The sequence below is a fragment of the Pyxicephalus adspersus genome, chromosome 2, assembly GCF_032062135.1.
Source record: "Pyxicephalus adspersus chromosome 2, UCB_Pads_2.0, whole genome shotgun sequence".
Taxonomy (NCBI): Eukaryota; Metazoa; Chordata; class Amphibia; order Anura; family Pyxicephalidae; genus Pyxicephalus; species Pyxicephalus adspersus.
This window is the reverse complement of record NC_092859.1, coordinates 151,856,941-151,884,925: the sequence shown is the minus strand read 5'-3', so window position 1 is coordinate 151,884,925 and position 27,985 is coordinate 151,856,941. Positions and strand designations below refer to the sequence as shown.

Genomic DNA, 27,985 nt, shown 5'->3' with positions numbered 1-27,985 from the left:
TAAGGATAACACCCAATTGATTGTCCTAGGCAATTTTAGGCCCATCCCAACCATTATTGATCTTTTTTATTTAAAGCTTGGATATTATGCAGCATGTTTTACTGTCTACACAATAATTACACAAAAAGGCAAAGGAAAAAAGGTCAACTTAGAGCTACAAGGAAGCCAAAGAACCATTGGTGTTTATGTAAAGTAACCAGAGCAACCTCGTATCATGCTCCATGTACTTCATGCAGATCCTTTCCCAGGACCCCAGACTTCTAGGCAATAGTTCCAACCACTTAGCCACCATGCTGCACATGGTATAAATAATTCATGACACCATTAACTTCTGACATAACCAAGAACTTCTTTCATGGATTGTCGTAAATCGAGGAATATTTACTTCTAGCTGTGCATTGGTCTCTATTTACTTCGCTTTAGATCTGCACAGCTTTTCAACATAGATAGGTGGACTTTGTGCTTGGATATGACACCTCTTGTTCTACACTGTGGGTCCATCATTTAAATGGGTTGCATCATTAATCAGTAGTGAAATGCAAAAGGTAGAAAGGATAGGACCAAGTAGGAATTTAGGAATAAAAGCCTCTATGTGCATAATAGACCCCTTCAGGCTTTGTGACTTTTGATGTGTTATGGATGGTATCTGAGCATACAGTTATGTGCGTCTAGGCACCTTCTTTGCACACAGGAACAAGTGGAGGATATCCTTGTAAGTTGTGATATTCTTTTTTAACTTTGGTGAATCTAATCAAAATCATAGAGTACAGCTAATTGTAGTATCTACAAATACAGTACAGCTTTGTAGAGGGATACAAGTTACGTATGCCTACACTTCTTTTAAAATGTATTTCTTGATTTTACATGGACGCATAGCTAAATCACAATGCCCTTCAGACTTTGAAACATTTATGAAAATCCATATTAGTTAGGATCACAAAACCTACATTTGCAGATGCCCACTGTTTCAATGTCAGCGTCACCAGAAATCTGACCTCTTTGACAATAATAGCTTTTTAATGTGAACAGACTTTTCCAAACCTCCTGACCCAATAAAGATTCAATTAACCTCTTCCAAATGCTCAAAACTCCAGACTACAAAGGGAAAGAAAACAGCGTTTCTCCCTCTTCTCCTTAGAGATCCCTCAGAACAACCACTCGCAGCTCTAAATCCACATGGAAGCCAAGAACTCCTCCCTGGCTGACACAGAATTAGCTGTAATAAAATGTCTTGAAGGTTTCCTTCGTGTGCTAAATTAGTGGGTTACTGAAAAATTACAACACAAAGAATGAGTGGGTAGAAATAGAGAAGCAGCTCTTTTGTGATTACTGGCAGTGTTAATAGGAGGCTCTGACCCTGCTGCAGTGCTGGGGTGTGAAGATTGCAATGGAACAGGAGATTTGGTGAACATAAGCCTTTGCATGATTTTTTTAAGCTAAGTTGTGAGAAATTTCAGGAGTAAATCATATGTTGAATAGGGTGAAACAAGGAAGTTTGCACTCGGTCAACAAATAAACACAAAAATAGCAAAACTTCTGCAGAACTTAGAAACAAGTTATTCGGGAAAGTAAAGTTGGGATTTAGTTTGTCATGCTTGATTTGTTCTTGTAATAAAGAACTAATTTTGTAACTTGTCCAAGCCATTTCTACTTCTAATGAGTGTCAAAAGAATAACTATAAGCATTAATATTCACACAAGTAGCAGAGACACCTTAGTCCGGTCATCATGGAATGTGACAAGGTAAATATTGGTTGTCCAAGAATAGGATGGGAGGTTGAAAGTTGTAGTTGTAGAAAGTTGTAGAACCACCCTGTAGCTTGGAGAAGTTAGAAAATGTCTTTAACTTGCAATATCAGGTTCAGTTGGGTGCAACCAACTACTACTACATATACCCTGACATGGATAAATTGTAGGGCCACAGTACATTTTACATAATTAAACACATCATATAAGCAGTAAGAATCATTTACTATAGGCTGCAAAATTAGGGCTAACACCAAATTAATTGTCCTACGCAACACGAAGCACATCCCAACCATTATTTATCTCTATCTATCTATACATTTTTTATAGCATTTGTACAATCTACCATTCATACAAAATGGGGCCAGTTTACAAGGAAGCCAAAGAAGGTTTGGTATTTATGGAAGGAACCCAGGACACCCTCTTACCAACTCCATTCCCAGGACCCAGGGCTACAAGGCAATAGCGATAACCACTTAGCCACCATGCTACACAGGGTATAAATAATACATGAAAGCATTAATTTGTGACAAAACCAAGAAATTTTTCATGGGATGGCCTAAATCATGTATTTTTTTCCATCTAGTTGTGCATTGGTCTCTATTGACTTGGCTCTGCACAGCTTTTCAACATGGGGTTAATACCTAGGTGATCATGTTCTTGTACTGCAATACACTGGGGTCCAAGTGTTTCTTGGTATCCACAAGCTTTGAATAACTCCTAGTCTCACCACTCACATACATATATATATATATATATATATATATATACAGCTTGTGTACTTTCATAGGCTGGGAAGTGTTTGGCTCTCCACCTGACAATAGCTCATAGGACAGTGTTTTCTGCATGTTTATTTTTTTGCTGAGAGTGGGATATGAATCAAACAGCCCAGTGGTAGGCCACTCTCTGCAGCCGAGATAACAGCGGTGTCCCCCATCAAAAATGCTTAACCGTGTAATCACAGTGAGTCAGTTCTTCAGACCAGTCACAGGAGAATTATGCAAAACTTGGAAAACACTTAGCCCTAGAGATCAGCGTTGAAAAAAATAAGCCAAGAAAACAATACACATTCATTATATTTCATATCATCCTGCTGCTCACAGCTGCATTGCACACCGAAAAGCACTGAAATGTTATGTTTAATGGTAGTGCACTTCGTAACAATTTTCAATCCAATGCTACTGTTTTTTTTCCAGTGGTCAATTTAGATCATTTAAATTCTGGCATTGCAATACCCACAAAGATTTTTTTTCTGCACTACTAAAGCTCAGCACAATACAAATGCAGGAGTCCACGCTATATATAAAGGAGTTTATAGGACACAGCTGCATTAACAATGAGACAGCTGCGTCATCTCCCTGCAGCAGGTCCACAAATGTGTCTAATTTAATGTTTTCCCTTTTTTAATTTTCAGATTTTGCCGTGTATTTACATTTTGTGCACCCCTAGGTTAGTTTCTGTGTCACTTCTCTCCACACACTGATCATGTTTTTTTTTCAGTACCAACATCGGCTTTTATGTATTTATTCTTTTTATATTTTAAGAAAAAGAAATGTAATAGTTAAGTGGTTAATATTTATTTATTTTAGGTCAGTCATAGATGTAAAGGAATAAAATATTAATGAAATAAGGCAAATAACAAAACAAAATTTTCCACTGGGGCTTAACTAGAAATCGGTGGTCCCCCCCAGCAAAATTATGAATGGGGCCCTCTGGACCTTCACACACTCAGAAGTTAAAGAGGAGACTTAGGAGAGGAGCAATAAATGGTCTCATTGCTGTGTCAGTGGAAGGGGAAGGGAAAACTACAGGGGCATAGGCAGCAAACCATCAACGCATTGGGCCTAATTTATTAAAGCTCTCCAAGGCTGGAGAAGATACATTTTCATCAGTGAAGCTGGGTGATACAGCAAACCTCTAATGGATTTCCCAAAGGCATTTGATATTTGTTAGCAAATGTTTTCAATTCTGGACTAGATCCTTTCCAGGTTTGCTGGATCACCCAGGTTTATTGATGAAAGTGTATCCTCCACAACTTTGGAGAGCTTTAATAAATCAGGGCCATTGGGTAGGGGTCCTCTTCTTTCCTGTGCCATCCTGCAAAGATTACAGAGGCAATAGTTATGACCATGTTCTGCACAGCAAGGAGCATCGGGTCTTTCTTCAAAGAGTCAATCAATTAAAAATACAGGCTTTCTTTTTTAGCCAAAGTCAACCATGAATATTTTTAATGGAAACCTAAATAAGTGCAAAGCATTCAGCATTTCAGTGTTACCTCCAGGGGCAACTTATAGAAGATGTAGTTAGGGTGTATGCCATTTGAAGTTCTAGTTATAACCAGGGGTGTAGTCATAAAAAAAAATAAAAGGGGAGCCACGGCGTGCCCACTAGTGCCCACCCCACTACACCCCTAGTATAACTTCTAGTTCCTATTTTAAACTACAGAACAATTACCCCATGTGTTGCACCAATAAAAAGTGGAATAAGTTTAGAGAAAGATGAGATTTTCAGAATTTATGTTTGGTAAATGAAGTATCGATTTATTTACTGTATTAACATTTGTGTGGTATGTTTGGTACAACATATTACTAAATGAGACTTTCGTGTTTAACATTCAACCAGTTAATTTTGATGAAATAGACCAAAGTGAACTAAAACCTTTACTATATGACTGTAAATTGCATCATTGTCCTCCTAAAACTTAAGACGGCATGATTTATTAGTGCAAAACATTAACACCATGGTTTCTAATATTAAGGGCTAAGGAAACAATAAGACAAAGGTTTCTGGATATGCAATTGTCCATTGGTGAATAAAGGGATAACTTGTACAGTTCTACTAACTAAACAGCAGTATTGTAATGTACAGAACATGTATGGAGGGGTTCTTTTTGGGATTGCTTATCCCCATTATCCTACTAGTTATCCCACCTATATAAACTCCAATTCCTAAAAGCTGTGGCTTTCATACATGGAGGTGAAAATGGTGGTCATAAGAAACTCTTTATGCAAGATGAAAACAGATTTGTATTTTAGAATGTATACGTAATTGCCAGTGGTTCTTGGTGTACAGTTTTACAGAGGTATTTGTAGCTCAGACAATTTGCAAAACTCTGGTCATTGTGCTTAAATGAGAAAAATAATTCTTAATTTTTTTGGCTGTATTTTGGGACTGGTGACAAATAGTCTCTGTTTCCAAAGACATTGCTGGATAAGGTAGAGTGGGAGTTGTATGACTATGACTACACATCTCTATTATACACTTGAATCAAGCTCTATTATATTTTATTTTTGATAGTGAGAGGTTTTGGTCCTCTTTGTAGATGGAGATTGGGATTAGGGGGGCATACATGGATTATTTTTTGTGAGAACAGCAATCTCTGTATATAGACCTAAAAGCTGCAGTGGACCCAATGGATATTGGCCAGATAAAGGATTTAACTAATTCACATTACAAAAAAAAATTGTGGTTACATCTACGTTATGCCTTAAGGTGTCTATAAAAGAGCTGGTGGATTTGGGGAATTGAATAAAAATTGGGGACCAAGTTTAGGGAGCATACAGGATTCTATTAGTGTTTTTCTTTTTTTAAATCCCATCTGTGCATTAAATCAAAGTCAACCTTTTGTTTAAATCAACTTCATACATCCCAGAGGTATAGAAACAAAAGGAGTTAATAGACGTATCCTTCGTACAAAAAAAAAGCAGTCATTGCATGAATAGGTAGAGATACTTGTTCTCTGTGTTGAAGCCATAGTCTCTCTGTAGGGATTCAACACTTCCCTTATTGTGCATGACATATAGTTCTTCATTAAGCAAAGCTTCTAATCTCTTCCGATTGGAGATCTCCAGCTATAACCCAGCAGGGATTATTATTATTATTATCCAGTATTTAAACAGCGTCAACATATTATGCAGCTCCGTACAAAGTCCATAGTCATGTCACTAGCTGTCCCTCAAAGGGGTTCAAAATTTAAAAATCATATGTCATTAATACAGTCTAAGGCCAATTTTGGGGGAAGCCAATTAACCTAACTGCATGTTTTTTGGAATGTGGGAGAACACTCACACAAACACAACGAGGACCTGCAAAATCCATGCAGATAATTTTGTGTCCGAGATTCGAACCTGGGACCTAGCAGGGCAAAGGCCAAAGGGCTAACCACTGAGCAACTGTGGTGCCCAGGGTTGTGTTGGCTCTTTGTAGAAAGAACACTGCTTCCACAACGAAAGCAAGGGTCCTTCTTTGTAGCTTAATGACAAGGAAATAGGTTTTTTCTATAGAGGCCATGGCTGATTAAAAAAGCAAAACAATCTGTAAGGCTATATTCACACTGGCATTGAGGTTGTGGTTTGTTTACTGCTTCCTTATGCCAGGAACTGTCACCTCTTGAGAGCTATCTCCCTGCAGCAGTCCCATAGAAAATGATTGGGAGAGACATTCAGGGTACAAGTACCATACACTGCTACCCGCTTTTAAATGTGTAGACCCTGGTTCTTTAAGAAATAGCGATGCTGTGTGAGCGTACGAGTGCCAGCCATGGAAAGCCACATGGGATCACTTGAGCACTTGGGAAGACTTTGAGCAATTTTTTTAATACACCTGGAAAGTAACCATTTAGCTTATTAAAACAGGAAGTTCAGTTGAACCTAAAAACAACCTTAGTAGCATACAAGACTCCCATAGGAGCCAACACATACCATACTATTTAGCAGCACAATTGTCAGTCTGCCAGTCCTGGGGCAGAACTATCATTCAAAATCCAGTATCTTCACTAAGAGCAGAACCTCAATTCCAGCTCACGTCCCTATTTCACAACCTTTCCCAGAAGCCAACATACTTTCCTTCTAATGACTTAGAATTTATTAATACACACTTAAGCTTTCTGTAATTACCTGCATCTTAATTTCCCATTATTATTCAATATGTGGTGTGAGGCAAGAGTGTAATAATGTTTAGGAGAAACACACACTGCCTAATATATCTCTTGCCCGGGATGAATTGCAGAGCCCTTAAAAGTTTTTTTTTCCTTCCCACAAGGAATTAATTGAAACTGTTTATAATAATATTTTAATATGACACTGTGATGAAGCCTGCAAGAGCATGCTGTTAAACTATAAAACTTGCTTCACTGGCTAGGACAGCCAAAATTCATTATATTTTCTGTTATCCTAATTGAGTTATCCCTCTGGAGCTGCCGGTTTGCTGTGCCAATTCAAAAGCTGCTAGGTGGGTTCTCCAACCCGCTTTACCTGGTTAGAATATCTGTAAACCGAAACCACTCCATAAACATGGGTATTCTTTACTGATCATTTTGTTTAATGGGGGACACTTTATATACCAGCTTTCTCATAAAACAGACAATTGACCACCGCTTTATCAAAAGGCAAACTTTTTTTCATTTAGTTGGCGATATCTTCTTTCACTTTTTGATTTGAAGACTGAGAATGATGTTTAGTTCATGCTGGCTCTTTTAATAACCAATATGTTTTTTTTTAAATTCCCTCTCTGCATTAAAAGTGTCATCACATTGATGTCTTTAGTAGCTAGAAATAATTTACCTCCAGGAAAACCCCTTGAACCAGATAGAAGAGAACTGCAAAAAGCCATGTATTTTTATATATTAAAACATACTGGGGGACTGGGGAAGGTAGGTAACAGAGACGGCATCAGCACGCCATCTTTTTCCACTGGCTTTAGAAGGGATAAGCCATACTTCTAGGATTGCATGGTAATAATTTTTGAGCCTGCCGAATGGTGTTTTCCCTGGGAGCAGACAAACAGCAGGCTGGACTCATAGAAAACGAACAAAATGCACCAAGGAGGAAGTTGGGGTCAGAGCTGAAGTGTGGAGAACGTAAGGAAAACCTGACATTTTTTAATAATAAAGGATGGTAGGAAAACTTTTATGTTTTCTTTTGTATTATGGGTTATTATGAAGTTATGTCTTATAATATGCATACTATGTGGTGTTTCTCCTGATGAATCAATTTGTGCGAAACGCGTTGAACATGTTGAATGTTGTAATGAAAATATTAATGTAACTGAATGGTAAGGTATGTGTATGTTTATGATTTTAACATTGTTTAAATAAAGTAAAAATTTGTTATTTTGAAATTGGTATCATAAAAGTTTTATGAGTATTATATGTAATTATATATAAATTGGTATTTTAATTTGTTTGTGTATGGTAGGTGTCATTAAAAATTAAGCATTGTAATTGGGACCAATTTAACATTTTATATCAAGACAGATGAGCTTTTTGAATCCTTCTTGTTCCTTAGCTTCCTTAATGTACACCTTTAAGGCTTTCTAAGATATTTGGTAGGGTGCTATGGAGTGTGTTGGTTCCTCATAAATACTGGATGACAGTAATAAACATAACACAGACAAAATGATGCTCAGGAAAAAGAACACAGTGCCAAAAATATTAGTGGTAGATGATTTATTTGCAATGTCCTGATATTGTTACTTTCTGAACTGATGAGGCAGGAAACCTTTCATGTCAGATTACTATTATATATGCTGAATGTAAAACCAAATCATGCACATATCCAGCTATAGTCAGAATGTGTTCACTTTACTGCTTGGATCTGGAAAGTATTTCTCTGTGTTCAGTTTTGTAGAAAGATTTCAGTAATTTCATTAGCCAACTAGCTGCCTGACTGGATTCTGAGTAGACAGAAGTAGATCATTAAAAGGAATGCGTAATCACCAGTGTTATAAGGCATTTCAATGACTTTCATTCCTGTGGTCATTTTCCTGTCCATCACCAACCAACTAGGTGAGTAATGACAGAAGCCACAGAAGGCAGACGGAATAAATCAATTTTCCATGTGTCATTTAATCTGAGATAAATGGACATTGTCTTCACAGATGGATAGAGGTCCTCTCAGCTCTGTCTTCGCCATGTATTTTTATATATTAAAACATACTGGGGGACTGGGGAAGGTAGGTAACAGAGACGGCATCAGCACGCCATCTTTTTCCACTGGCTTTAGAAGGGATAAGCCATACTTCTAGGATTGCATGGTAATAATTTTTGAGCCTGCTGAATGGTGTTTTCCCTGGGAGCAGACAAACAGCAGGCTGGACTCATAGAAAACGAACAAAATGCACCAAGGAGGAAGTTGGGGTCAGAGCTGAAGTGTGGAGAACGTAAGGAAAACCTGACATTTTTTAATAATAAAGGATGGTAGGAAAACTTTTATGTTTTCTTTTGTATTATGGGTTATTATGAAGTTATGTCTTATAATATGCATACTATGTGGTGTTTCTCCTGATGAATCAATTTGTGCGAAACGCGTTGAACATGTTGAATGTTGTAATGAAAATATTAATGTAACTGAATGGTAAGGTATGTGTATGTTTATGATTTTAACATTGTTTAAATAAAGTAAAAATTTGTTATTTTGAAATTGGTATCATAAAAGTTTTATGAGTATTATATGTAATTATATATAAATTGGTATTTTAATTTGTTTGTGTATGGTAGGTGTCATTAAAAATTAAGCATTGTAATTGGGACCAATTTAACATTTTATATCAAGACAGATGAGCTTTTTGAATCCTTCTTGTTCCTTAGCTTCCTTAATGTACACCTTTAAGGCTTTCTAAGATATTTGGTAGGGTGCTATGGAGTGTGTTGGTTCCTCATAAATACTGGATGACAGTAATAAACATAACACAGACAAAATGATGCTCAGGAAAAAGAACACAGTGCCAAAAATATTAGTGGTAGATGATTTATTTGCAATGTCCTGATATTGTTACTTTCTGAACTGATGAGGCAGGAAACCTTTCATGTCAGATTACTATTATATATGCTGAATGTAAAACCAAATCATGCACATATCCAGCTATAGTCAGAATGTGTTCGCTTTACTGCTTGGATCTGGAAAGTATTTCTCTGTGTTCAGTTTTGTAGAAAGATTTCAGTAATTTCATTAGCCAACTAGCTGCCTGACTGGATTCTGAGTAGACAGAAGTAGATCATTAAAAGGAATGCGTAATCACCAGTGTTATAAGGCATTTCAATGACTTTCATTCCTGTGGTCATTTTCCTGTCCATCACCAACCAACTAGGTGAGTAATGACAGAAGCCACAGAAGGCAGACGGAATAAATCAATTTTCCATGTGTCATTTAATCTGAGATAAATGGACATTGTCTTCACAGATGGATAGAGGTCCTCTCAGCTCTGTCTTCGTATATCACAATTAATTCTTTACTTACTAATACCTAGACATAAAACGATCATATTATTACCTGGATGATTTTGGGTGGGTTACTATATTCATGCTTATGGATTCTACCAAATCCCAACCCATTTCCTGACTGATTTATTTATACTTACCTTAAAATTAAACAAGTTCTTGCAACCCCGTACTGAAAATTGTGTTCCTCTTCGTCGAATTCTTCATGTTTGTTCCAGGTCAATAACTCAGAAAATTATAATAAAGCTGCTAGACTGACCTCCCATTCAGAGAGATAACATTTCAGAACAAGAAATTAACAACAGATTTCTTTATTTCCCCCTGATCACTGGTTCCCCTAAAGTCACCCGGGTATTAACCCATGGCAGCAAATGAGAACTTTTAAGATATCAGTTAATAAAAGTAATCTGCATATACAACAAAGTCTATGTTTCCACCAGGGAGCCAGCATTACATGCAAGGATACTTTGGAACTTCAGCCCATGCTTGGTGCACCATTCATGAATCATCAACCCATAAAACTAGGCATCCTCACAGTAGGTTTATTAAGAAGGAGTTTAGAAACTTTGGAGTATAAATGATATTCCTTGTTTACTACCTTGCTTTATAAAATATGCAAGTTCTTAGGATGACTTAGATCCCTTTGTCAAGCTATATAAGGGATCCAAATCATCCCAAAGGCTTGTATCTTGTATACAATAAGTTAGCCAGTAAAAGTATCATGTTCACTCCAAAAATTTCTGTAACAACCATTAGTGATTATGGTACAACTACTTTGTTAAGAAAGGAAAATGCACAAGGGTACAGACATAATCACAAAAGAACTGGCGTGCTTTCTACTAAAATGCTTATCTATAGGACTGAGCACTTCTTTGCTAAATGCATCAAGAATTTCACGAGGATGGCTTTACCCCTGTGCATATTCCTTTCTTAATAAACTGTCAGTGAGCAAGCATAGCTTCATGGCTTTTCTTTCCATGTACATAATGAAATCTAAAAATTAACTGGTTGCTGTGGATAATGGCACTTTGAACTTCTGGCTTTTGCTATTTTCATTTCTCCTATTGAATAAGCCCTGTTAAGTTACGACCTGCATTAAACAACAGGCACGGTCGCACATTGAAGAAGAAATGAAAATGTCATGCTGGTGCTTTCAACATAAACTGTATAGTTCATAACATTTTAACAAAACCTCTGAAACACTTTAAGTAGCCTTGGACTGCATTTTATTTATAGGAGAAAAACTGTAAAGGCTGTTAGATACCCTCTCTGGTTTTACAGAGGGGGTTAAAGGGAGGAAAAGGACAGGAGACATTCAGGGCATTTGCTTTGGTGGCATAAAGCCCTGATCACGTAGAATTTGATCACTTGTGAAGGTATAAGTTATCAGAAGATATTGATGTCTGTGTTTCTTATCAGTCGGTCAGATCAGCTTCGGATAGAGAAAGCGAGGCGATCGGATGTCCTCAGAATCATTATCAGGCCCAAATCGCGCACAAACTCAGCTTGAAAAACATGTTAACCTTAGCATCTGAAAAGAGAACTATGATCAGCACAACAAAATAATTCACAAATAAACCTGCTAAATCTGGAACGGCATGCATCAAGAATGTATTTTTAAATTGTTGTAGTATCATAGCATTAAATACTGCAAATTCCTTTTTATCACCATAAAGCAAGTTCTACTAAACATGGGAAAGGAATAAGGAACATCAAAATGAGACCATCAAATGGAATTGTTTTTTTACACTATTAAAATGAGCATTACTCAATGCGTTTCGCATCAAAACAAATCAAAATGTGAAATGTGTTAAGAAACACGTATTGTAATAGAGTCAATAACAATGCTTTTTGATGATCGCATTTTGATATTTATATGAATTGTGTTTAAGTATGTCTTTGTGATTTCAACTTTTTAAAGGTTATATGTAAACATTCCCACGGTTTTTTGTTAGACTCATCTGTGGATTTAAGGGTTTGGGGTACGTTTAGCACCCAGAGAAATAAATTTTGATAATTATTCCCCTATGGGAGTACCAGAAAGGAAGCCAAATGGTTGTCCCTACATAATATTATCTACTTATTATACTTATAAAAATAACCCACTTGTAACATTCACCTTATACATTTTAATTGTTCATTTGTATAACATTTTTTAGTTGTCAGTACCCTATCAGTCTCACATTTTTGTAATCTAAGTAGACTGCCCATTCCAATATTTATGTTACATGTCAAAACTTGCACTTAACACAACACATTGGAATATGCGTGTTGTTATTGAATTTTAATGGCATGCCACCTATGACACTTGCTAAAGCACACCAAAACACACAAACAATTATATAACATACATTGTGGTCTACAGCTTTTGCAGAATAGTGCACTTGGTATGCTCCATTGGTACATTGAAGCTTGGTACGCCCAAGGCATGTCGCTTAAAAAGTTTAGATTTTATTGAGCTCCTAAACTTTTACATATTACAAGTGTTGGTGTGTGTATGTAAACCAGTTTGTGAGTTTTGTTTTCTTACCATTTGTCAACAGTCATTTAATAGTTTTAAATGGTTCAGCAAATGTGAATTTCACTTGATCGATGTCTAGCCTGCCAAGAATTCATGGAAAAAACCCCATCTCTTCATCTTTGCGTTATTCCCCTTAAGGCAAGAAAGATTAAGTTAGGAAAAGGTTCTCTTCCAAAATTCTGCATCTGTCAGTACGGCAATGATGCCCTGGCCCTCAGCCCTTCCTCCGTCTTTGCTTCCCCTTAACTCCCCTGGCATATGTGAGATTTTCACTTCTAGCCCAGTTGGCAAGACCAAGGGTTATTTGTTTAAATATTAAAACAGGAAGCGATTAAATATCTCCTGATTGCAATATTGTCTGCTGGAGACTGGGAATGCCGAGATATAAGGGAAGGGAGTGCCTATAAATACTACATAAATAAATGTATGAAACAAGATGAAATATTATAGACATAAAAGATGTAACAAACAGATATTTACATAATTTACAACAATGCTGTCTAAGTACTGAGGCTTATATATCTTTTAAAAAGAAATGGTTTCCTAGTCAAGGTGTAATTCATGTAATTGTAATACTAATACTTATAATTCAGCAGAGACTGTCGAGCTTTGACTTAGGTTGAGGTTTGAAAGTACTTGCTGACGTGCTTGGGGATTGTCCTGATCTATGTTTTGCATATGAGAATAAACAAAAAAAGCACGACTATACACTAATCAAATCTAAAGCTAAATCACATTCACAACCCTTATGAGCTAAACTTTACTAACCTTTCCCCAAATCGTAGCTGCTTAGTTGCCTTTGCACCAAAGCATTGGCTTGCTCCATTGTTTACCACAAACATTCTCTTTAGCACTAGAGTTCCTAAAGAATTAAACAGGGCATTATACGACAAGTAATGGAGATGGCAGGCATAACCAACATTGTAGATACAATATAGATAAGTAGTAAGCAAGCAGTTGAGGTCATGGTAAAGGGTAATTTGTCTTAGCTGTACTTTAAAACGTAACTTTATGTACTGTGACACCAAGGCAGGATTGGAGGTGGAAGGGAGATATATTTGCCAAGGATTCCTCTTTTTTGTGAGATATATGTGGCCAAGATTCCTGTGTGAAGTAGCAGGTGGAAGACTCTCACCTGTGAGATAATTAATGAAGAAGCACTAAGGGTGGGGATATAACAAAGAGCTAGGAGCTCAGTCAGTAGCTTGGCTTGGAGAGACACAGACAGGGGTCTTTGTGAGTTGAGCTCTATTTGGAGACACAGACAGGGGTCGCTGAGAGTTGAGCTCTGATTGGAGACACAGACAGGTGGACTGTGTGAATGAGCTCTGCTGCAGACAGAGCCTGGCAGAGGCCTTCTCGCTCATCCCTAAGCATCAACCCATAAAGCTAGGCATTCTCACAGTAGGTTTATTAAGTAAGTGTTTATAACCTATGGAGTATAAATGATATTCCTTATTTGCTAACTTGCTTTAAAAAATATGCAAGCTCTCAGGATGACTTGGATCCCTTTGTGACACTATAAAAGGGAACCAAACCTAGTGCCCCTCCAATCTTTGCTCAAAGTTGAAAATAACAAATAATAATGATATAGTGAGACTTCTTAAGGCAAAGGGTCGAAAAGTAGAAATCTATGGCTGTGATGTTGGAAACCTCTCCCTAACTAAAAGAATTTGTATTGCTTGCCAGCAGAAGCTCTACCTCCTGTCTACCTCCCAACTACTTTGGCTAGACAGGAGTTGACATGACTATTGTTCACAAACTGCCTGGAGGATATTAATCTGAAATGGCCATAATTCTGTATTCGAACATCTTGTATAGGGGCTCCTAATTAGCTTTATGAGTTCTCATAGGCACGGATATCTGTACTTTGGTGCATAAGTTCATTTTTTCATTTTCTGCTTTATGGGCACCCAGACTGGTTAACAGATCCAATGGTCACAACTAACTATTTAAAATGCAATTACCATGGTTGTGGCATGATGTACTTTTTGCTGCAACTTTTAGTGACAGCTTTAGATGTTTCTGCATACTCATGTAGAAAAAGGTCATAGTAAAGGTCGGGCCTGGTGGAGATTAATCAAATTTTGTAAAGGTCAGATCTGGAAAGACCTGTGAATCCCTGATAATGCTAGAAGAGGGTTCCAGTGACGGGTAGACACTGACAAAACTAGGACAGGACAAACAGCTAAGATTGGAAGCTAGGTGAAGGCAGACACAGTCGAGTTCATACAGATGGCAAATTGACCCGCCATAGGGGACAAGAGATATTTCTGTACGAGGGCCCAAGCAAAAGAACCTGACTTTTGCAATGAGAGCACTTTTAGACATTGGAGGAGAGAGAAAGAAGAGAGATAAAGTGAGGGAGGGAGAGTGAGTTCTACTCATTTTACTATTACCTTTACCCATTCCTAAATTCCGAACATATCCTTTAGAAATGAACATTTAGATGAATTTAGAGACCCATACACACACAGATACACCACCTCTGATGTCATGATTTAAAAATACCTTCCAGAAACACTTTGCTACTCTGGTAGGTATGGCAGGTATACCTTTATACTTCACGCGAGCTGCCTTTTTCCAAACCCAGAAAAACTTTCAAAATGACATGAAAATTGGGCATGCTGGCCAATTTGTACATTGTTATGCTTTTTTTAATTCCGAATAGTTGTGTACAAAACGATAATACAGTAAAAAACGTCCATATAGAAAGGAACAAAAAAGATATGCTATAGTGTAACATAAGAATTATCACTTTTTACCTGACTCCAGGAGCACAGTACACCTGCTGGCTATCTCTTATTTCCTTCTGATGTTCATTTTTTTCAGTTTCCTGTCCTGCTAGCTTAATCCCTTTGATGGTTTTTCCTAACTTTTGATTAACTCTGGATGCAAGTGAAGAGTTTTTAAGTTTGAATCACCATCGTCTGTCAACTTACATTGGATTCAATTAATTTCTCTATTTGATTTCTTTCACGTGTTCATGAATTGGGGTAATGTCCATATTTTTGCTATATTCAAGATATAGCAAAGGGGGACATAGGGGACAAGATTTTATCTAAAATTAGGCAAATAATTTACAGGAACATATGATTTATTTTGTTATGTTTTGGCTGTTTTGAAGAGGTGGACACAAAAGGTTGCACATTTATTTCAATGAATACCAAAACTGAAGACCAGGATTCAGTTAACTGTTATCCATTTCCACACACTTCTATAGGCCAGTAAAATCTTTGGGTAGGAATGTATGGCAAGGGGTGAGGCCAGCAAAGATCTCTATCAATAGGTGCTACAAATTACAACACACTGAGATTCAGAGGTCCTTGTCTGCAGAACATATAAAGTCATCTGTTGGTGCTGGGGTTTTCTCAGTATTGACAGGTGTACACGATTAAAAGTGGACGGGAGAAGGTAAGAACATAAAGTAAAAGTGGAAAAAAAAACTGGAAAGAAAAGGCAGAATTAGAGGGCAGACAGAGAATTATTTTGGAGCAAAGTATCAGACGGTATTGTCTGGAAAGAAATTACAATGATTTGGGCTGAGATTTATGGCTTTAAATTTGAACTTTGATCCCATTATACTATACTGTTACACACTTCCACTTCCCCTGCATCATTTAATCATTCAGCACAGAACATGATAGGCCTAAAGCAGTAAAGCCTGTTGAATGTTTAATGGTTCCTATCCACAAAAAGTATTGATAAGTAGCTACATTAGGCTTTTGTAGCTGCAGGTAATCTAAAGCTTAGTTTGGTGTTTTGTATAGGATGCATTGCTGGTGTCAGCTAGTGTGAGCCAAAAGCAGTCTATTTTCTAACTTGATGGATATTATACACAAGGGTTCCCCCTTATGCCATCAGAACAGCTGTGACCTTTATAGCATGGTGTCTCTGCGAAGTTGTCTTGTCGCAGCACATCTTTTAATTTATACAGCCACATCCAGTCTACCTTCTCCCCATAGTGCCACCTGGTACCAATTTTGAAAGAAGAAGGTAAGGGGGTATTGGAAAAGACAGGCTTTTATTAAGTGTGAATATTTAAAAGAAATTTAGTAAATTTATTCTTGATTTGAATAGTGTTTCTATTTTACAAAGTTTCCTTTTAGTTTGGTAATACCCCCTTCACAACTATTCATTGGTATGATCACACTCTGACCCATTTATCTAACCATGCCAATGCATTACATTCTGTGCTCCACCTGCATTGTGACCCCGGCTCTTTGAACAGAGCAGTGCACAAAAACAGAAGACAGCCAGTACGACATTGCTTAATGTTTTCTAATGTGTTCTTGCAGAGGTGTACTGGGGTGATTCCCTAAAAGAAATTTTACTTATCCAGGTGAATTATAGGGATAATTTACTTATCTTGGTGCATGTGGTAATAGTTTCTAAAGAAACTTTAGACTTTCTAAAAATCTAAAAAATGGATAAAGTCAGCGAAGCTCCATCTCATTTGCTAGGTTAAGTGTAATATCTTTTGCGAGGTGATTATTCACAGCCCATATTGCTTTTGTAAATCCACCCCATAGTGGGAATAAAGCCTAAGATAATATACTATGTAAAAGAGTTATTCTTTCCAACCCATTACCGACAATGTGAACCATATTTACTCATGGAAGGTATACCCCTGTATAAACAGGTAGTTTTAAATTAAAAATGGCTTCAACCTTAAAATGAAATAAGATGCTTTGTTTTAGTATTACACATTCTAAAAGTACCAGCCATTTCACTGTGTGCTTCTGGCTGAATTCACCTCATCTTCCAAGCCTTTTGGTTATTTTCACAACTTTCCCTCATGCGTGAGTGTTTCAGTCTATTATCTGAAGCGATGTCATCCATAAAGCATCACGCTTGTCAGACTCTAACTTTCCTTTTGGAGGGAATGTGAATCTTGCCTCGGCATAATATGACTTTCCAGATTCCCTACGTCTGCCGCCGCCGCTGCTCTCTTCTGCTGACACTGCAGCCAAACCAACCGGTTTGATACTCGGCCTGACGGCTCATAAATCTTAGCCGTTTGACTGTGTGAATGGTTATGTCCTGGCAGGGAACTCACAGACGACTGAATATCTGTAAATGGGCCTTATTCTCACATGAATACGAGACACAATCAAATTTCAGAGCCTTGATAAGCAGGAGTGAGACATTTAGGGACACGCTGTGTGAATGTGATAACTTATTCTCCCCTTTTGTATTATAATACGACGAGATACCAACCACCTGTCGATGAAGTTTTTCCTCTGCCACAAATTGCAAGGGGAATTGATTTTTCGTCCTCCGTAGTTGCACAGCTGGCAGTGCAATTTTCTTCCTGTCACCCGGGTATTTGATGGGAGGAGTGTGACCTATGCATGGGGACGTTAATTCATTCTTGGGAAATGAGCAAAGGCAGATAAAGACCTGTGTCCAGATAGAGAGGCAGGTCAATTTACGGTATGAGGCCTCAGCAATGTTCTAGGGTGAGATACCAATGACAGTGCAGAACTTGAAGCTGAAAGTAGCAGCCGATACAATAATGACTCAACTTTAACCCTTCACTATGCTTTAGCGAACATTCTTCCTGGTGTGCTTCCTTACTCTCGGGTATATTGGTAATCTAACCTTCTCTGTTTGGGACAGGTTTCTGGCCATGTCCAATGTTTCTAATTTTACTGCGTGCCAAGACCTAATAGACATTGGTATCTCAACCAATCAGGTGTGATTGCCTATTCCCTCTTATGGCCTGTACAGACACAAGTTTTTTGACATATATTTGTGATCATCTTAGGTGAAATTCTCCTACAATTGCAAGTGTGGACACTGGACACCAATAACAAAATGACAGATTACTAACTCAGGCACCTACCTCCGTTCCTTCCATGGAATAGAACATGCAACCCAAGTGACAGATCTGTCATAAAACCATCACCCAAAAAGATCTCTAACAAATATTTCAAACCACAATAGTTGGGTTTTTGTACACAAGTTGAGTCATGACCAGATTTATAAAGCAGTGAATATGACATTGACCAAACATCGGCTGTAGTAATTTCATTGAGCTTGTGGTGTAAATAATAGCGGTTGATTCACTTGCAGTAAATATTTGGTAAATGTCACTTTCACTGTTTATCATTATATGGGCAGCACGGGGACTCAGAAGTTACCATTCTGATCTTTGCAGCGCTGGGTCCCTGGTCAGCCAGGGCGCTTTCTGTATGGAATTTGTAGGTTCTCCCTGTCTTATGGGTTACCTCTGGGTACTCTGGTTTCCTCTCTCATTCAAAAAAAATGCAGCTAGATTAATTGGCTTCCCCCAAATTGACCTTAGACTGTGTTAGTGACATATGACTATAATAGGGATCTTATATTGTGAGGTACAGCTAGTGATATGACTAGGAACTTTGTGAAGTGCTCTGTAATATTTCAGCGCTTTATAAAAACTGGATATTAATACTTGTTCACAGTTCCCCATTGCCTGTGGATGAATTTACTTTATCAATCTATTATTTTCTATGTAAGGCCCAAGCATGGATTTGCATTGCATTAAAAAGGCAGCCAAATTTTTAAGGGGGCAGGCCAGGATAGCATGGACATTACCAAAGGGCTTGAAGATGCTTGAAGTCCATCAGCCCAGGAATAAAGTAGGCAATTCCTAAATTGGAAATTTCCCAAAGATTCTAAGAAAGAAGATGACATTAAATGGCCAAAAACTTGATAATGGTAAGTTGAACATTTAGACCTAGATTTGCTGATATAGAAAAGGGAAATCCAAATTTACAGCACAATCAGTTTAGACTGCAGAGATGGAGACATTATCCTGCCCCTGTACAAAGCACTGGTCAGACCACATCTGCAATATTCAGTCCAGTTTTGGTCACCAGTTCACAAAAAGGACATTGTGGAACTGGAAAAAGTGCAGATAAGGGAAACTAAACTAATAAAAGGAATGGAGGAGCTCAGCTATGAGGAGAGATTAGCTGAACTGAATCTATTCTCCATTGAAAAGAGACGTATAAGGGGGGATATGATCACCCTGTATAAATATATAAATGGTCCATATAGAGAACTCTCTTCCCACTTATTCACTTTGAGATTGTTACAAAGGACAAGAGGGCACTCTTTGCGTCTTGAGGAAAAGAAGTTTCATCTCTGGATAAGGAAGGGATTCTTCTTTGTAAGGTCTGTGAAAAGCTATAGGATTTTCTCTAGGATATGTTTATTTTTCTAATGGCTAAACTTGATGGACTTAAGTCTTTTTTCAACCTAACTTCGTAACTATACAACATAAAAACACATAAGAGTGACAACACAATATTATGTTTCTTTTCTATGTTTAAAAGCAGACCGACCATGAATTTCTAGTGAATATGAGATGGATTTGGTTATTTATAGGTATGGTGAAATAATAGTAAAGTTCTAAAGCCTACATTCCAGCCTTCAATGGGGCCATAAATCATTGAAGAATTTATAATCTGCTACTATAAACTCAGATCACAAAGTATATAGGCCCTTTCACTCAGCAGTTTAATAAACAGTGTTATAATGCCTGTATATATACACCTTAGATATGATTAAAGGCTACAGAGTACAACATTATTGCATATTATAGACCCAAATCAATGGGTCCCTGGAGAGGCCAAAGGAAAATGGAGCTGGTAAAATTCCAGTTTTTTTATGGAATGCCTAGGGTGTAATAACACCTATACACATTAATCTTCCTGAATAACATCGATAGCTGAGTAAGAGCACATCATGCTACCATTTACATTTTAGCTGCCCCTGGCTGATACGCAAGCTCTAAAATGTGGTCTGACCTTTCAAAGCAGTACATTTATTGCAAAGTAAATTGAGCATTTGTGGCCGAGGTCTCCGGCACCATTTTTACATATGTACATATTAGAAAAACAAAGGTCTGAGTGAAATGATGCCAGTGGGGTAATTACCTGTTCCCATATAGGGAATCATGTCAGGATGTTTGTCAATGTAACAGCAGCTCATAATAAAATGCAGTCAGAGCAAGTTTATACGCAGACTGAGGATAATAAATGACATAATTTGTATTCTACTGTATTTATTACCTTGCTTAGGTATTTATGCATTTATGAACAAATTGTATCTTTTTTTTTTCATTTCTGCACTAGCATAGGGTAAAAGAATGCATTGGGTAGATCAGCATTTCCTGACATTTTTAACATGGGGGAACCTTTTGAGTTAACTTTCAGATCTTCCGGGAACTTTTGCTATAGTTATATCCACAGCTCACAGTGCATTAACTTAATGGTCATTGGGAAGAATGCCACCCTTGGAAAGGCAAAAAGATAATTGGTGTAATATAAACTGACCTGAAAGTCACAAACTGCCTATTGCCTAAGGAACCCCTTGCAACCTCTAGAAGAACCCTGGTTAAGAAACACTGGGGTAGATGCTTGAAAAGTGGAGAAAAGAAAATGAACAAAGTAATGGAACTCATAAAGTCCAATCTGAATCCTTCCTTATTTATCTATTTATTTAGGGAGATTTCCCTGCACATCCTGTCTAATGAGAAAATTTAAAGGTGTGAAGTGTGAGCAACAAGAAAATCTCCAAAAAGTTATAAAAGTTCCCCTTGTTATGTGATCACAGGAACATGTATCCACTGGGCAACATATCCGCAATCTTGTTCTGGTGAAAAGTATAGATTGTAAATCAGTGACAATGGTCAGCAGGACAGACATGGAGAGGGAATCTACATAGTGAGGATACAGAACACAAATAAACTTGACATGGATTCTAATCCTTCTCTAGTCTACTACTATCAATATGTAAAAAAAATTGCTATACATGTTTTATTGTAGCCATCTTAGCGTTGGAAATAGGATTGGAACTAGCAAATTGGAACTATAGGTTATTTCTTGCGCTAGACCGGAGATCGGCAAACTTTTTGGACTACTAGGCCATTTCAGGAGGTCAAGAAGGCACAGTAGGCCAGGAGAAACAAGGTGTCCAATGAAAGGTTTTTCCAACCGTGACTGCAAGCAAGCAGCCTCAGTCTTCTGCTCATCCACGGTGTAGTCTCTGTAGGTGTGCGCATGCTTGGCATCGAAATGCCCCTTGAGATTCGACTGCATGAAAGTGCTGTTGGTGTCGTTGCACACTAAACACAGGGCTTTGTTACCGCGTTGGACAAAGAATAATTCATCAGTTCATTTAGGGTTGAAGACACAACATCCGAGTTCAAGCTTCCAGAGACTGGTAGCTGCGAGTTGCTTCTGCTCGTTAAGCCTAGTAATTGGGGTTATTGTGCGGGAACTCGATGATATCAAAGATATCGCGGGAACTCGTGATAATGCGACAATTCAATTAGGCCGGATCCAACAATAAATAATTAGGTAGGTGTTAGGCCAGAATTTGCCTACCTCTGCCCTAGATCCTACTGCCATAAACAGTCCCACCAACGAGTACAAAGTGGCAACGAGTACAAAAAATGTCAAGACCAATCAATGCGGATACAAGTACATCACCACTTCCAGGTGAATGTCTCCTCCAATAGAGTGCGAGCAGGTCACAAACTTCCAGAGCAGCTCAGGGGGGATCTGAGATTGAATATCAGGTTTCACTTGTACATCACACTGGGGAATTGCATTCCCTGCAGCCCTATGGATGCCGAGGATTGTAGCTGATTCAACTGTCTCTAATGTTTGCTGTGCTTGCATATAGAATAGTCTCTATCCTGACAAATGAAACCTGATATTCAATCTCAGATCCCCCCTGCGCTCCTTTTTGCTGTGCTGCTCTGGGAGCTTGTGACCTGCTCACACTTTATTGGAAGAGACTTTCACCTGGAAGTGGTGATGTAAATGTATCCACATTGATTGGTCTTGACATTTTTCCTGAAGAAGCAGGAATTACCCACAAAACACATCGAGATATGAATCCATCCAATCATGCGAGACCATAAAAATTTGTTGTTGCAATTACTTGTGTAATATCTTACTTTTTAATGTATGGAATAAAAGTTGTATTTTTTTAATATTTTAAAAATGTGGTTCAAAAGTCTCCTTACTAAATTGTGATACAAAGAAAATTTTTATTTTTTGGCATGTGGCACATTTTGTAGAGTATCTATTCATCTAGAAATAAGATTATAGTGTGGTCTTGGACTATTAAAGGGACACTAAACTTTGCATATGACTATGGTAGGGACATTGGTAACAAAGGCTTGGGGGACAATTACCGGTAAGATCGAGGTGCAAAATAAGTTATACCTTACAATACATGATAATATTGATAACTGGAAGTTAGATCAATTCAAAGATAATTTTTTTGTCCTGTAGGCCTTTTCTTGCCCTTACCTCTCCTCATATTATGTTCTCTTCATATCCATGCAGGTCCTTGGTCTTCTTCTTGGCCTGGATCACTTTAGTTCTTTAAATTCATTTGCAACATCTTCTGGAAATATTGATACAAAAATATTCTTAGTATTGTGGAATTAACAAACATCCAGCGATGTGGATAACACTCAGCCCTTCAAGGCATTTACAGACTCCGTTTAGCAGGGGTCTACATTCTTACAAAGGGTTGTGAAATTATTAAGAGCAACAAACTGTAGTGAAACTTTCCTGCCAACAGTACACCCAGAAACAAAAGAGAGACAAAAATATATACTGTATCCATTAGCATAGTGTGAATGTTACTGCTTTTGTGCTTTGTCTATGATTGAAATGGTTATTTAACCAATATTTGACATGCAAAATATACTTCTATTCACCTCTTTTTACAATGGCAAACAAATTGTAGAGTATGAGTTGAAAATGGTGATTGATGCTGATGAAAGGTGATAAATCATGATGACAATAAATGTGATTACTATTATTTTAGGTGAATTAATTGTTCCCAGAAAAGCCCTCTTCTCAGTCCTATACTTTGAAGTACTTGATACATAAATGTGTACTATAGATTTTCTTTTTCCATTCACCAAGCATTAGTCGCTGCTCTGTAAACTAAGCATGTCATATGCCTAGTAGTAAACCAGAAACCCTGTTCTTTCTGTTTTACAATTGAATTCAGTGATAAGACCATTTCCCAGCATGCAGTATTTACTGCACAATTATAGGAGTTTCTTATGCTGGGCGTACAGACTATAAGAAAACCTTTTACAGTCTCTTGGAACGACAAGTGAAAGTTTGGGGAGAAAACACAGCATATGTTTGGGCTGCATATCTTTACAGCTCCAATGTGAAAGCTTTGCAGCAAATTCATTTCCTGTCCATCTATACTTGAGGTTCTTTACTGTTATTTACAACGGTATAACACAATAACAAATCAATAGCGAGATAACACATCGCTGATTGCCTGCCAGTCACAGGTGGTCATTAGTCCTCTTATCTTTCCATTACCCTCATCTCCTGATCCAGATTTATATGTGGCTGTGATTGGATAATTAGAATTCCATTTCTATTAGATAGAGGATGTAATGCACATCTGGACTCAGTAATTTGCAATCTCCAATAAATAATACAAAAATAGTCTATTGGAAACAAGATGGGTCCTAACATAACTGGAAAGTCAACTGCACCGAACAGCATTCTTTGGGAGGAAACGGGTTGAACATATAAATATATAATTGCTCTAGTGCATTCTCCCAGTATGAAACACTTTTGCATTCTATTGTAGTGGATTCTTCTTTCTTAGTTTTGGAGAATTCTAATAGGTGTCTAAAAGTGCAGACAGTGGAAGGTGCAGTAAAATGGGACCTGGGTGTGTTTGTTTTGGGACTCTAAGCACTAAGCATTTACAATACATATTATTTATTGAGGATATCCTCTAGTTTGGGATTAAGAATAGAAGAATATAAGCAAGGTCAACCATGTTCAACGAAGGGTGACATTATTCGCATTGGCCGGCAATGTAAGAGGCATTTTTCCCACAAACCACCACTCTAATATGAGCTGTGAATATAGTATTTAAAGAAGGGTTTTCTAAAGACCCGAAGTCTTGCTGGCTTTCCATCCTGACCCCTCATGTTATGACCCTCTGTGCAAGTCAATGAGACATCCACTATATCAGTGTTTCATAACCAGGGTTCCTCCAGAGGTTTCTGGGGGTTCCTTGGGCAATGAGCAATTTGGACCTCTTAGGTCAGTTTAAGTGACACCAGAGATATTTTTGATGAATATCAGAACATTCATATGATGATGATGATATATGTAAGGGTGACATTCCTGCCAATAACCAGTAGTGTAAGAGGAATTCTTCCCACTGACCACCAGGCCAATATACTGTGAGCTTTAAATATAGTAATTATAGCAGGGGGTTCTCGGAACCCCTCTCACCCTCTCAGAACTAGAAAGCAGATTATCCAAAGCGATTCATTTTTCACTGACAACCATCTAAGAAGAAAAGTCAATTTGGACATATTCCTATCATTCCGGCATTGGTGTGTCCTGAATACTAGGGCATGTTACATTTTTTCAGTGCAATCTGACAAGTGTATTTAATGAATATGAACAAGCTCTAGCATATAAATAAAGTAGACCTTCAATAGAAGTGGTCAAAACTGGACCTCCTGTAAAAAAAAACAGTTTAGGTAATAATAAAATAATTTAAATGATTACTCCCATTCTTCTTTGGCTTCTTGGAGGTCATGGTGATCTCACTCCTGACTACTATATATTTTAATATTTCTTTGACAGTTAAGTCATTAGCTGTGTGTTGAAAAATAATAAAACTCTTTCTATTGCCACACATGGTAAAGATGTGATATATTGTTTTATGGTTGCGATTTTTGGCTTTATGTTTTACCATGTTGCCTTTTTGTTTCAGGAAGCAATGGAGAGACTTTACCAGAATCGCTGCCTTCTGCCCCAGGTACCCTTCCTCATTTCCAGATGGAACCTGAAGATGCCTACATCATCAAAAGCAATCCCATTATTTTACGGTGCCGAGCTTTGCCTGCAATTCAGATCTTCTTTAAATGTAATGGAGAATGGGTGCATCAAAACGACCACTGGTTTGAAGAGAGTGTGGACGAAAGCACAGGTAGTTACTATTTCAGAATAATATTTGGTAGACTAATTTCACAACACCCCATGTCTTCCCCGTGTGCAGTAGATGGGAATCAGAAACAATAAATAATTAAGCTTCTCTCGAGTTCATTCTTAACCATAAGAAAATTACACAAAAATTCCTAACTTTAAAATAACTTTGCAGGTGGAATTAAACAAAAAACACATCTGTAAGGTATGACATGCAAATATAGATACATTTCTGCAGACTTGCAGATACCAACCATGCTAAAAACTGAGCAGCAGCCTTTACCTGGCTCCCCCACCAGTGGAACATCAAGCAACAATTTCAGTCCGCCGTGTGTCCATTCTACAAATAAGCATTCTTACAAAACTACATCTAGGGTGGTTATTATCATCCTCTTCTCTGTCTTTTTATTTTACCTCAAATCTTGACCTTAAGCACGGAAAAAGAAGCAAGAAGATAGATACAAGACAGGACAAGGAACATAAAAAATAAGGAAGAGGGCACCCTATATGAACACCCAAGATGAGGTTCTTTAAGGTCTAAGATCCAGGAACCACAATAGTACGGTTTGTTGGCATTCCTACAGAAGGTCTTTCAGTGGCAAAATGTTCCGTCCCTTTCCAGCTTACTACAAAATTCTATTGGCAAATGAGGTAGGAACGTATAGTTAGGCACCAGTAGAAATGTATGGGTTTAGGAAAAAATGGGCAACCCCAATACCACGAGAAATAGTTGGAGCTTTGCCTATTAGGAAGGGCTTTACATTCAGGCAAAAAAATGGGCACTTGGAGGCTGCTGTAAGTACATCATGTGCAGGCACCTCTAGGTGATTAAATTTTACACCTGAAAGTGAAGTTTTTTTTTTAAATAGTTTCAGAGTAAAGAGTAAGGCTAGTTAACCACTGCCTTGAGGTAGACATCACAGTCATGTACCCACGGCAGCCCAGTAGAAAATGAATGGGTCACTGCCGCTCATTGTCAGATCTTCAAATGCTGTTCTTTAAGAATCAGCGTTGTGGTGCAAGCCGTTGGGAGCTGTTTAGGATTGATTGCTCCTGCAGCAGGTCTGAGCCTGCCCAAAGCTTAACTCCAGGCAAATAAAAAAAGCATGAATTATTTAAGCTCTTTTTTTTTTTTTTTAACTGCAAGCAATGTAGGTACAGTTGACATTTAAAAATCTGGCCTTCAATAATCTGGTTCCTTCAGTTTTACGGCATTGGTTTCCAAGCTCTTTTTTAAATTTACACTGTTTTCTGGAGGCGTTTTTTTTTTCTGGAGGTTTATGTTTTGATGGTGCTGTACTCCAGAATCAGCTGTTAGGTCTTGCTTTTCCTCCAAAAAATGAAGCTGTTCCTGTTGCTGAGGATGCTGTTACTGTCGGTCATGAAGATGATCATCCTGAGACCCTATCTGCTATTTAGCTTCATTTCGAGGGTAATGATTAAAATTCTGAGACACTACTTTGTTTAGTTCAACTAAAATTCTGTAAAACTGTTTTATTTAGTTGGTGAACATTAAAATTTCATTTGCTTTTTCTATAGTGTCATTTCATTTAGTCTTATTTCATTTTAATATTTACAGCATATATAAACCTTTAAAAATCTGGAATTTTAGAAAATCCGGCACACCTAAGGTCCGGAGGTTGCCGGATTTTTGAACCTACACTATACCTACTTAGTAATAGCTCCCCACAGTTTCATGTGTTTCTGTGCTATTAGGAACATGCAGACAGTAAAGTGACATTATATTATAATTTAGCTATTTGCCTAAAGTTCATCTTCATAGTTGCAAATTTGAGACCTGTAGTGCTGGACAGAAAGGTGAGACGGTATAGTAATGGTGGAGTTTTGGGCATGTAGAAGGGATTGGGTAGCTTTACAGCCTTACCAAATTACTTCTTTCTGGTAATTCACATTAATGTAAAACAAACTTGCAGCTCCAATAACAGCCATAAGCTTGCTGTAGTCCTTTGATTACTTTTGACATATTCCATACCTTGCTGGCTATGTAGCATAGGGTACCAGCATGATGTATGGAATATGTTGTCTGTAGTCAAAGGGTTAACAAGGCTGCTTTTCTTGTTAACAAAACCTAACCAGTATTTCTGTAAGGGAAAAATATGTTTCTTGTATAATCAGTTCTGTCTGGTGAGAACAGATGTGAAATGTGTTGCCTGAGTTTAATGCTGAGACAAGACAGATCCACAATACGTTTTCATTTTAGAATACAGAAATAGCATGAGATTTACACTGTTAAATAGGAGAAGCTGAAGAAAGAACAGAACAATGGCGCACACTAATCCAGGTTACACCATGCTGTGTGGTAACCACTCATAGTTAACAATCTCTAGAATATGAGTAACCGAGAATGTGTCAACCAGCTGCCTGGAAATAAATTCAATTAAACAAAAACTGACGTCCGAGCATTGTTCAGCCGTCTGCAGGATTGACAAGAGAACATCCTTTTGACAGCGGTGATTAACGAGGCAGGAAAGTTTCCTTCCACGTCAGA

General features: G+C 37.7%; 1 protein-coding gene across 3 annotated transcripts in view; it reads left to right on the top strand.

Annotated features, from left to right (window-relative positions):
- The window catches only part of UNC5D (unc-5 netrin receptor D), a 467,881-nt gene that overhangs the window by 154,202 nt on the left and 285,694 nt on the right, over positions 1–27,985 (top strand). For all 3 annotated transcript variants that reach the window (XM_072402778.1, XM_072402777.1, XM_072402780.1), the window contains exon 2: positions 25,265–25,480. In XM_072402778.1, the coding sequence (XP_072258879.1) occupies positions 25,265–25,480 (216 nt within the window). The remainder of the gene's footprint in view (positions 1–25,264; positions 25,481–27,985) is intronic.